This window comes from Xiphophorus maculatus, chromosome 10 (assembly GCF_002775205.1).
Source record: "Xiphophorus maculatus strain JP 163 A chromosome 10, X_maculatus-5.0-male, whole genome shotgun sequence".
NCBI classification, from domain to species: Eukaryota; Metazoa; Chordata; class Actinopteri; order Cyprinodontiformes; family Poeciliidae; genus Xiphophorus; species Xiphophorus maculatus.
This window is the reverse complement of record NC_036452.1, coordinates 19866191-19877615: the sequence shown is the minus strand read 5'-3', so window position 1 is coordinate 19877615 and position 11425 is coordinate 19866191. Positions and strand designations below refer to the sequence as shown.

The 11425-nt window shown below is 43.2% G+C and overlaps 1 protein-coding gene across 1 annotated transcript; it reads left to right on the top strand.

Moving 5' to 3' along the window:
* Positions 1-221: 221 nt before the first annotated feature.
* On the top strand, positions 222-11082 carry cdr2l (cerebellar degeneration related protein 2 like). Its single transcript, XM_005809614.3, has 6 exons — positions 222-739; positions 5340-5452; positions 7173-7321; positions 7594-7758; positions 7836-8043; positions 8255-11082. Exons 1-6 carry the CDS (start codon positions 661-663, stop codon positions 9020-9022), a joined length of 1482 nt encoding a protein of 493 aa, XP_005809671.1. The 5' UTR covers positions 222-660; the 3' UTR covers positions 9023-11082.
* Positions 11083-11425: the final 343 nt, after the last annotated feature.

The following is an 11425-nucleotide window of genomic DNA, read 5'->3' as shown; positions in this document are numbered from 1 at the left end:
TATATATATATATATATATATATATATATATATATATATATATTGTTTGGTCAGATGTCAGCTTTAAATACAAAATCCGTTGTAGTAAATTAATTTTACACTAATAGAATCACGGGGACAATATGATCTCTGTCTTCGTGTCCGTCTTGCACGCTTGAGTGGAGACAAAAGCGCGGCCTATACGAGCTGCACGTGAAGGCATCGCGAGTGTGTAGCAGATCAGAAAACAGGGAGAAAGGAAGTGGCGGCTGTCGCAACATCCCTGCCACGTCTCTGCAGCAACAGCAGCAGCAGCAGCAGCTGCAGCAGCTGTGTCGGCTCGCCGGGGCTCCGGGATGGGCCGGTGCTGCTGGGTTCATCTGCAGAGGGGATGCGACTGAAGGGAGCAGCAGAGAAGCGGAAGGAGAGAGGAAACACGTAAAGCCCACGCTCCCTCACTGACAGAGACGGAGAGAGAAAGAGGGAGAGGGAGGGAGAAAGAGAGGCTGGCGGGGAGCAGCTCCAGGGAGAGGACCGCTGCTCTGCTCCGAGTCTCCTTCCTGCCGCCGCCTCCTCCTCCGCCGTTGGAGTGGGTTATTGTTCCAGGAGAAGAGAGGCGTCGACGGACTCATTTCTGTGGGTTTTATTATTCGTTGACTGTTCGGACGGAGCGGGACACCCATGCTCAGCTTGGGGAGAATGGAGGAATTCGTCACCGAAGAAGAAGAGCCGTGGTACGACCAGCAAGACCTGGAGCAGGGTAAGACATGACACCGACCGAACCGACCGCAGCATCCCCTCCTTCAGCCGCTGCTTGGCACCGCCGGCCGGCAGCTGAACAAAGGCTCTCTGTGAAGCTCCCCAGGCCGAGGCAGAGACGTCACTTGGAGCTTTAATGCCAACAGGGAATTCACGTTGCAGAAGCTTCTTCTTCTTTAACAACAATGCATTGACAGCATGCCAAGTAAGGAAGGGCCTTCACATGGTCAGCATCTATTCAAGTGGCAAAACTACAGGGTTACGTCAGCTGACATCTATTCAAATATTGACTCCTAACAGCTTCTTTATACTTTGGAAAACATTTATTTTTGCAGCCTCATTTTAATCTAAGAGATTTATGTTTATTGGAATCAATAACATGGGGACATCCTTATAGGCAGACCTTAAATAGTCCAAGTATAGCAGTGCAGTGAAGGATTTGTTTTGAAATGCTTTATTATTATTATTATTATTATTATTATTAAGGACACAATAATTTTGAAGGATAAACATTTTCAAATGTTTTACATAGACTGCTAGACGGTAGCCACATTTACTGCCGCTTCTTGTAAGGATAAAAGAAGTATTAAAATAATTGAATGTTTTATTCCGGTTGCAGAATTTCTTTAAAAACTTTAATAAAATTACATTTATTTAGCGGCAAGAGAATTCTCAAGTTTAGAAATGATTTTTTTATTTTATTTTATTTTATTTTTTTTACCAGAATCTCTTTTAGCATAAGTATTGTCAACCCTGTTATACCACTAACTAACTTTTTCTTATAACATTTCACAGGCATCCCATCGCCACATTTGATTGGAGTATCTTCTTAAAATAATGGCCTATGTCTTTTCTTTTCTTTTTTTTATTTGCCTAAATCAACTTTTGTGCAGAAAGAGGTGATAGAATTAAAAAAAAATTCAAAATTCAAAATCATGTTTGTCAAAAAATTACTTTGCTCATTATTTTAAGGCGGTGACTATATGGTGGAGAAAAAAAACACCAACAAAACAAAACAAACTACAAACCACGAAGAAAAATACTTCCTGTCGTCGTCTTCTTCGTGGTTTTTGCCAGTAGTTAATCACGTGACTGATGTGACGCGAAAGAACGTTCCCATTACAGTTGTGCGAAAAGCATCTATTTCGATACGTCTGAAGAACCACCTCATCCTAGCGCAAAAAACGTGGGGTTTTTTGTTGTTGTTGTTTTTTTAATTGGCGTGTTTCCAGTAAGCGAATTTATTTCCGTAATTTCAATTTACGCAAATTCAATGGTGAATTCAAATGCAGCTAGTGGGAGGTTTTCCTTTAAGTCCTGGTGTTGGAACCTAATTTAAAATCGTTCAAACCTCTTTCCATTCAAGGCCCCATCTTTCCATCCCACGACTTTCTATCGGCTGTATTGTTTCGATTCCATTACTTTAATCGAATTATATCGACGTATCGTTGTACTCTAAAGCTTACCGGTCATTCAGTTTGCTGTACGCTCGGACCGACCGCGCGCGCTCAGATGTTTTGTAGGACCTAATTGAAGTGATTGGTGAGTCATCAAGTTCTCCTCACCACTCACTTCGTTTCCTGTCTTCCTCCTCCTCTCCTCCTCCCCCGTTGTAGTGCCAGCTAATTATAGTGGAGCGTTTTCTGTGGCTCGGCTGAAATGGCGCTGATGTCGGGAGTTTGCACGTGCACACACATGAGCACGCGCCAGCTCGTGCGTGGATTTTCAAACCCACTGTGTCCGACAACAAAAATAGATACTCGAGGAGCCTTTATTTATTTACAGGCGCGTAAAAAGAAAAAGGGGGGGAAGAACCAAATGGAACTGGATAAATAAATGAAAAAGAAATAATATTGAGATGAAATTTGAAACGACAAAAACAAAACCCGCAAGCGAAGCGGTGTCTGACGGAGCAGAGAGGATGTCGGAGTTGATGGAGCAACGCTGGGCTTCAAAGTGCTGACTGCCCGAGCTCATCCCGGGTGACATTTCTAAATGCCAGTGTGTCAGTAAGGAACACCGCTGTCATTGTGTCACCTTGTGGTCAGGCAGACAGGTATCGGTGTTATTTAGACCCAACGCTCATCAGATTCATTTGTTTTTTTGTTTTTTTGTTGTTTTTTTTTACCGATAGTTCAAGGCTAACTTTGTGGCTACGTGGGATTAATTGAATCATGCTCCGATTTAAGCTGGGGGAAGAACACAATACTTAACCAAACACTAGTGGATTTTGTTTCTGGATCTATTTATTTATTTATTTGTTGTTAACTAATTTGAAATATTGGGTAAAAATCATTAAAGTTACCAAACTCAGAGTTTTTTTTCACAGTTTTCTTGCTTAGCAACTGTAATCTGATTAGGATGAAAACAGATGTCATGAGCTTCTGGATAACAACTAAACTAATCAAATAGCATTGCCTGAGGTTAATTGAGGCCTGTTGCGATAACAAGCTCTGTTGGACGATAAATCGGCCCAGAAGTTATCGCAGTAAACGATAATATTGTCGTTTTGAGATCATTTTCAAGTAACATAATTGTAATAGCAGAATAATACAAGAACACATTCTCAAAGGTCGATAGACTTTAAATACTAATGAACGTTTAACACTGGAACTGGAAGACGTTTTTATACAAAATAAACAACACAACTGAAACAACGAATAAAATAAATTGTGAAGTCTCTGTAAACAAAATTGTCCTTCAAAAAAAAAGGGCTAGTGGAGACCAATGCACCAGACTGAAGACTTTTGTTTTCCTTTTTCTTTTTTTTTTCAGAAAAGAGGCAAACGATAAATAGTACAAATGGAAATTATTATGCTTGATTCAATTTATCATGCAATTGATTGATTTATTGCTTATTACAACAGACCTTTGTCCAAGATCTAAATCCACGGATACTGAGAATGATTACGTTTTGGCTTAGCCTTCATTTGATTGCAACATTTCTTGCCCGACAAACTGTAGCCTGCTCGGTACAGTGTCTGCAGCAAAGGAAAATGGAAACACGAGAAGTCCTGTTTTCCACATTCCATTGAATCTCACGGGTGATATGCACCTACCGAGACAACACAGCTGCCGAAGACATCGGGACATTTAGGTATAAAACCGACAACTCACTTCTAGGAGTGGATCCACTGACCGGAAGCAAAAATCAATGGTTTTATATGACGTATCACGTCATCGCTATAGGCTATGTGGAAACAGGATTTTTCGAGGTTACGGAGACGGTCTCTGCTCATCTCAGGGAGGGTCCCAGATCTTCACACATGGTGTGAAAGCGAAAGGGTCTCCGCCCTGTGTGACATCATCCTGTGCGGGTCACTTTCAGGTCTGCGCTGAGCAACAAAGATTGATTTGCAACCTTGTTTTCTTGCCTAGTTGGTTCTCTTTCTTTTCTTTTCTCTTCTCCTCCAGACCCACCTGTTGACTGTTTTTGTTACAAAGTGTTTTGTTAATTTCGTCTCTATAAGCAACTTGGGGCAATTGAACACACCACAACAAATTTAGTACCTGTTGTTTCTTTTGTTCCAGTTGGTGGAGTTGGTGCAGGATGTGAAGTTCCTAAATGTAACATTTAGTAACTTTATTCCTGCTGAAAAGAAATTGATCATAGTTGTAGACTTTTTTTTTTTCTCACAACGTCAAGTAAACGTGAAATTGTGAAACTGTTGCTGAATATTGCAATGAGGATTTTCTGAGTTGTTTTCGTCCGTTTCTTTCATTATCTGGACAACAGTGATGCGTTCTGGGCACATCATAAATGTGATATATTCCGATATATCAGGCAGACTAATTATTGGAGAAGTTAGTGGGGTTACTGCTACTCCTGGTTACTAATAAACAACCAAAGTAGAAACATCCATGGCGTTTGTGTCATTCCCTCATGAAAAGTATTAGACAAGTACTAGCCGACGTTCACCACTCCTTATTAGCATCAGGAGCAGGAACGTACAAGGCATGTCCTCTGGCGCTCTTTTTTTTCCTTCTTCCTCTTCCAGAGATGCTGCAGTCCGCATCTTGCTGACGCCCGGCAATGTGGGCCACCAGGTCCGCTGAGTCAGACCGCAGCTAGAGCAGAGAACGACGACAGTGACTCATCTTACTTTGGATGGACATTAGCTCGGTGTGCGCCTAAACGGAAACGCTGCCAAAAGAACACTTTTATTTTAAACTTTCATCACAGAGTCTCCAGCGTCTCGCTGCGCTGCGTCTCGGCAGAGAGGGAAATTATTTTGGCACCGGTGCCTGACCTTCATGTGTTAGTCGCCGGGGAGAGAAGAGGTCTGGCTCTCTGCCTTTCTTCTATAACTGAGCTGCGGCGCTGCGGAACGAAGGGGGCATGACGACCCGTTTGATCGTCCCAAACTCTATTACTCCGTCGCCCAAAATGGAGCAATGTGCACCATTAACTCTGGCACTGATAATATAAATTATTCTGCTATATTTAGTATTTTACTTCCAGAATAGTCCACAATCTATCTTCCTCTGCCTTTCATTTGGTGGCATAAATATTTACTCATTCATTCATCATTCACTTTTCTTTTTTTCCAGATTTCTTTGAATCTGGCTCCCTTTATTCAGTCATTCCCTTTGTTTCTCAGATCTCCACCTGGCAGCAGAGCTGGGGAAGACGTTGCTGGAGAGGAACAAAGAGTTGGAGGACTCTTTGCAGCAGATGTACATCACTAATGAGGAACAAGTGCAAGAGATTGAGGTACGAACCTTGGGTTTCTCTCCAAGGATTGGTCAAAAATTCAACAAATATCGCATCACCCCACTCAGTAATCATGCGTGTGAAATCGACACGTCGGCCCCCCCTTTTTCTTTTTTTTTGTTTGGTTTTCTACTTGCGTCTAGTGGCAGGAACTGGATTCAGCACAATAAAACTGCCAAAATATGCAAGTAATAAAGCCTGCACTACAACCACTGAGGGGGGAAAAAAAGCAAGGTTCCTAGAAGGAGTGGTTTGATTTTCAATCAATCAAATTTGATTTGTATAGCACATTTCAGCAGCAAGGCATTTCAAAGTGCTTTCCATCATTACAAACACAGAAACACAATGCAAGATAGAATCAACAATCAAAACACAGCATTAAGTCAAGTTCCATCATTAAATGTGTAATTGATTACAATTCAATCCTAAACAGGTGGGTTTTTAGTCGAGATTTAAAAGAAGTCAGTGTTTCAGCTGTTTTTACAGTTTACTGCATTTTGATGCAGTTTCGTCTGCCTGTAACCCCCCCACAGATGAAATTACAAAAGGCTAGAGGGCGCTCACCTTGAAAGGAATGTGGCGTTACAGCCTTGAATTTCAGTGTATTTTATTTGGACAAACCGACACAAAGTTGCACAGAATTGTGAAAGTTAAATTATGTTTCTTTTATGATTCATTTTGTACTAATAAAAATGTTGCATACATTTGTAACCAGTCCCCTTTAGTATGAAACTCCTAATATCCAGTTCAGCCGACTACCTGCACAAGTTTGCTCATTTTAAGCTCATTATTAATCCAGCTGGTTTGTGAAGGAAATGTTAGAAAATTAGTGACCAAACTGCATCAGCAGGCGGAGTAGAAGTTTAAAGCAGGGTTACGTTATAAGTCAATATCCTAACCATGTCAAAATGGGACATGGGAACTATAAGTATATTTTTTTCCTGTTTCTATTTTGTAGAGACAACTGTCCGGTTTAGCGGTGTGAGTGGTGGTGAGGCAGAGGCAGCAAACCCAGGTAGAGATAAAATAGATGATTTAATAGGACGCAAATCCAAAAGTACAGAACACAGAGAAGCGGAGAGCAATGAACACAACAGGTGACAACTGGAAACTAGACAGACACGACGAGGACCCGACAACGACACAGAGACACAGGTGACACTAAATACACAAGAGGCAATCAGGGAACGAGACACACCTGGGAATAATCAGGGGGAGACAGGACAATAAGGAGGCTCAGAGACAAAGAAACTCAAAAATAAACACACAGAAGATTCAAACCATGACAACAGTTTATTCATTTATTGCACTGATCGAATGAGGCCAAAATGTAACTTTTTGACACGTATCCACACAAAAAAAACACTGTACATGATCCGCGTCGTTAAGGTGTTCAGAATGGATCGATCAAAATGCAATCCACACTTTTTAGATTTTTATTAGTAAAAAAAAATGTTGGTCTGTCACATGAAACCACTTCACCAAGAAGAGGTACTTATATATTAGCAAGGCCCTCTAAGTGTTAGCATCACGAACTTAGCGACAGTTTTTCTCTGCTCCCACATCATCCTGGGGTTTTTCTCCCACATGAGCAGCCATGCTGCTGCCTGAGTTGTGTTTTTGAAATGTTCAAGTTGACGGTGTAGAAATGAAAAAATGTGCCCAAGTCAAATCGTTGCCGTTATTTCTGTCACGTCGGCATTTGTGCTTGGCTCCCTAGTACCTGACCAAGCAGCTGGAGGTCCTTCGGGACATGAACGAGCAACACGCCAAAGTGTACGAGCAGCTGGACGGCACGGCCAGAGAACTGGAGCGCACCAACCACACGCTGGTCAGGGACAGCAGAGCCTCGCAGCAAAAGATCGAGAGGTGTGAAGGACGGCGCTGCTTTAATCACTTGGCCCTCATTCATTCCTTTTTGTTAGCGATTAAATGTAAAGCAGGGTTTCCCCTGCTCCCCCACAGAAAGCTTGCTACGCTATAGGGCAGTCATCCAGTTAAAATACATAGAAAGTTTTTGCACTTCAGTTGTTTCATCCTAATTAAAGTGTCCAATAATGATTTCATTTCAATAACGATTCATCTGATTAGGCGTTTCAGCCCTAAGTTGTGTGCCCTTCTTGTTTTTCCTTCTGCTCCAGCTTGACGGGCACTATTGAGACTCTGCAGAACCAGGTGGAGTCTCTGTCGGCGCAGGTGGAGCAGCTCCGCTCGATGGAGCAGCTCCGAGTCAGGAGGGAGAAGAGGGAGCGACGCAAGACCATCCACTCGTTCCCGTGCCTGCGGGAGCTCTGCACCGCGCCCAGGTGGGTGTGTTCTCTGCGATCAGTAAACATAAACCCCAGCGGAAACGAGAGCAAAACTCCAACGGTTTTCCTGTCAGGTACGAGGACGAGTTTGTGGTGGGCCGGGCCGAGAGCTTCACGTTGGACGCCAAGAGTCAGCCGTGTGAGGAGGACAATCAGCACCTGAGGGAGGCGGTGTCGGCGCTGAGAGCCGCCGTCCGGACTGAGAGGGGTCGGAGGGAGGGGGTGGAGAAGGAGTGCAGCCTCCTGATCGCGGAGTTCTCCCGGCTGCAGACGCGGGTGCAGGTAGAGAAGGAAAAACGATTGCTTTTTCTTTTTTTTTATTATCGAGCTGCTTTGCTCCACAAGCTAGCAAGAACTGTAAACGTTTCTGACGAGAAAAAAGACCAAAGAAACATCTGCTTTTTTTCTTCTTCTTTTTGCCAGAGCGAAGCGGTGAGCTGATCAGGGTTTCTCTCTCTCTCTCTCGCTCTCTTTTTTTTTTGCTTCCTGACAGGACGCTGAGAGCTGCCAGGCTCGCGTGCGGGAGCTGGAGGTGGAGCTGCAGGAGCTGCAGCAGCTTCGCCGCGCGCGGACTTTCCTCCTGAGCGGCGAGGACGACGGCGTCGCCCTAACCCAGACCGTCCTCAGCATCACCCCGGAGACCGACACGTTCCTGGAAGCGGAGGAGGCCGACGCGGGCGGCGGCATGCGGGAGGAGACCGAGGGCGGAGGCGGCGTCGGAGGCGAGCAGCTGCCGGAGTCCAGCCCCGTGAGGAAAAGCTGCAGCGACACGGCGCTCAACGCCATCGTGGCGCGGGACGCGTCCGGCCGCAGGAGAGGCAGCTACGCCCTCCACGCCAACAGCGTGAGGAAGAGGGGGATGTCCATCCTCAGGGAGGTGGACGAGCAGTACCACGCCCTGCTGGAGAAATACGAGGAGCTGCTGGGGAAGTGCAGGCGGCACGAGGAGAGCCTGTGCCACGCCGGCGTCCAGACTTCCCGTCCCGTCTCCCGCGACCCGTCCATGAAAGACTGCGCCGTGGGCCCCCTCCCGGCGCCTCCCCCGACGCCCACCCAGTCCCCCTCCACTCCCGAAGCCATGGAGAGCATCGGCAAGCAGGTGGAGGCGGTGGATAAGCGGCTGGGGCAGAACGCTCCGGAGTACAAGGCTCTTTTTAAGGAGATCTTCTCGCGCATCCAAAAGACCAAAATGGACATCAAAGCTACCAAAGCCGCCAAAACGAGCAAATCGGGCAAATCAGGCAAATCAAGTAAACACTAAAGTCAACATCGACTGTACAGATGAGGATGTTGGTGCGCTTTGTGAACAAGGGGCTAGCCTAATGTACGAAATCTTATAGAGGGCGCTGCTACTACAACTAAAGTATTAATTTCTTCCAGAGCTAAGCTAAGCTAATCCCAGCAGAAAATCAACCAAATCTGAAGTGCATGCCTTCCAACCTAGTGCACCTTCTAGAAAATGAATTTAATCTGTTACATTTTATTCTTCTCCATTGTGCTGTTTAATTTAAAGTACAGAAAAGAAAGATTTGTAGGCTAATTTGACTGCCTTACTTACTCTACAATATTACAATTATAATACCATAGCTGGCAAAATGTTTCAGTTTTGCACTTTAGGTTCAGGTTTAAATCAAATAAGACAAATTGCCTCTTAGAGGGGTGGAAAGCAAATGTAACATTAACTGAAGCCAAATCTGCTTACTACTAAACAAGCTTGACTCATATTTATGTACTTCCTGTAAGAGAGGTTGATCTTACAGGCAGATCAACCTGTAAGATGCTTTATATGGTTTTGTCTTTAAATGGCAAAACCTTAAAGCGTTTCAACCATAATTGTATTTTATTGGGATTTTATACAGTGTAGTTTATTATTGTGAAAATTATGGCTTTCTTTCTACGGTTTTTAAAGATAAAATCTGACTGCTAATCTGACATCTGTTCGGAGAATCAGCTTCAAGATTCAGTTTTGTTTTTTTTTATTGTAAATTGAAAAATATTTCTTTTTCCTTTTTTTTTTTGTCCGCTTCCCAATCATATGTGTCTTGCTCTTGATTTATCCTACGAAATCCCAATTAAATGCAGCGACATTTGATGTGGTTGTGTGATCTAATGTGAAACAGATCAAGGGGAGTGAATGCTTTTTGCAAGCTGGGGCATTTCAAACCACTGTGCTGCCTGAGATGGAGGTGCTCGTCATAACATGCTACGCTAATTCTGTCAGTTTTTTAGCTAAGTCTAGAAAAGGATGTGATGGGTCTATTTGGTCCTGAGCTTTCTGCAGGTATACCAAGTGGCTACATTGACCTTAATAAAAGTGAATCCATTTTCCAAAGTGAACCGGACTTTTGGGTCACTTTTGGGCAAAATCACACCTGCCTTTGTACCTGTGTCTTAACTCCTGCTTATGTCTTTGTCTTAATTACAGTGAAGATGAGCTATTTTATGTTTTGTTTTTAAGTTCTTGGGGGATTCTCTTCAGCTGCTTCATTTTGTCAATATAAAACTACATTTGAGTTAACATGAAGGGAAGGACTGTTTGGCTACAATATACAGTTTTCGTGACATGGGCGTTTTATATTCCACGGTGGACGTGAACCGATTCCTACTCTCTGCACCGTGCTCAGGGATAGACGGCTGCAAAACGTTCTCAACTCAAATCATGTTCCATTTGCAGTTCTATGCTCGTTTTCGTTCCCTCAGTAAATATTTCCATTTGCCTCTGAAATCAGAACTTTGATTCAGGTCAGGATAAGAATTCAGTTTGTGAATAATGTCCCACCTGATGTACTTAAATTCCAGTTCCTAGCCAGAAAACAAGTTGGGCTTGCTAGTTTTTGAGCTCCGTGACCAGGATACTTACTATAATATTGATGACGATAATAATTCTTACTGATGGATGTTAATTACAATATATTTATAGCCTTTTGTGAATTGAAATACTAAAGAAATATGTACAGTACTGTATGTGCACAAGGTTAAAAGAGATCCAAACCATTAAAACGCAGGAAGCTGTTTGTGGCTTCAACTTACTCTATGTTTATACCTGTGGCAGCCATTTTGGATTGGTGGGATATTTCCCACTTACCAAGTGTAAGCTTCACACAGCATTCCAATTAATCTCCCTAAATCAGAGACAGGATGGTTTTACCTTTTGATAACGATTACAAGCTAAAGTTAGCCTAGCTTGTTTTTATGTTAGCGGTAGCTAAGCGGATTCGTAAAGTTCATTTTCCACCATTCTGAGCAAAGGTGAGTTCTAACATCCGTATCACATTAATGATCACTATAACGCAGCATAATTCATTAAAACTTATGCCTTGAGCTCTCTGTCTCTTTTCCTTTCACAGCTGACGGATTACGCTGGTGTTCATCTATGGATGCACAACCAGTCTTCCCAAATGTTCCTTGTTTGCTCCCAACATTAGCATGCTACTTCATAGGATCCTCACACAATAATGGGAACGCTAATGGAAAATGCGTTTAGCTTTACAGATGTACATTTTTTTTTAAGCTAACATTTGTTTAAAGGCTTCTTTCACAAGGCATAGGAAATTGAACAAAGATCAAGTTCTCACAGCGTCTTATGCTGCATTCAAGTCAATTGTCAAGTCAGAACTTGGATCTTTGAACCGTTTAACTGTGGTTCAGTTTCAAATTGGGAAAA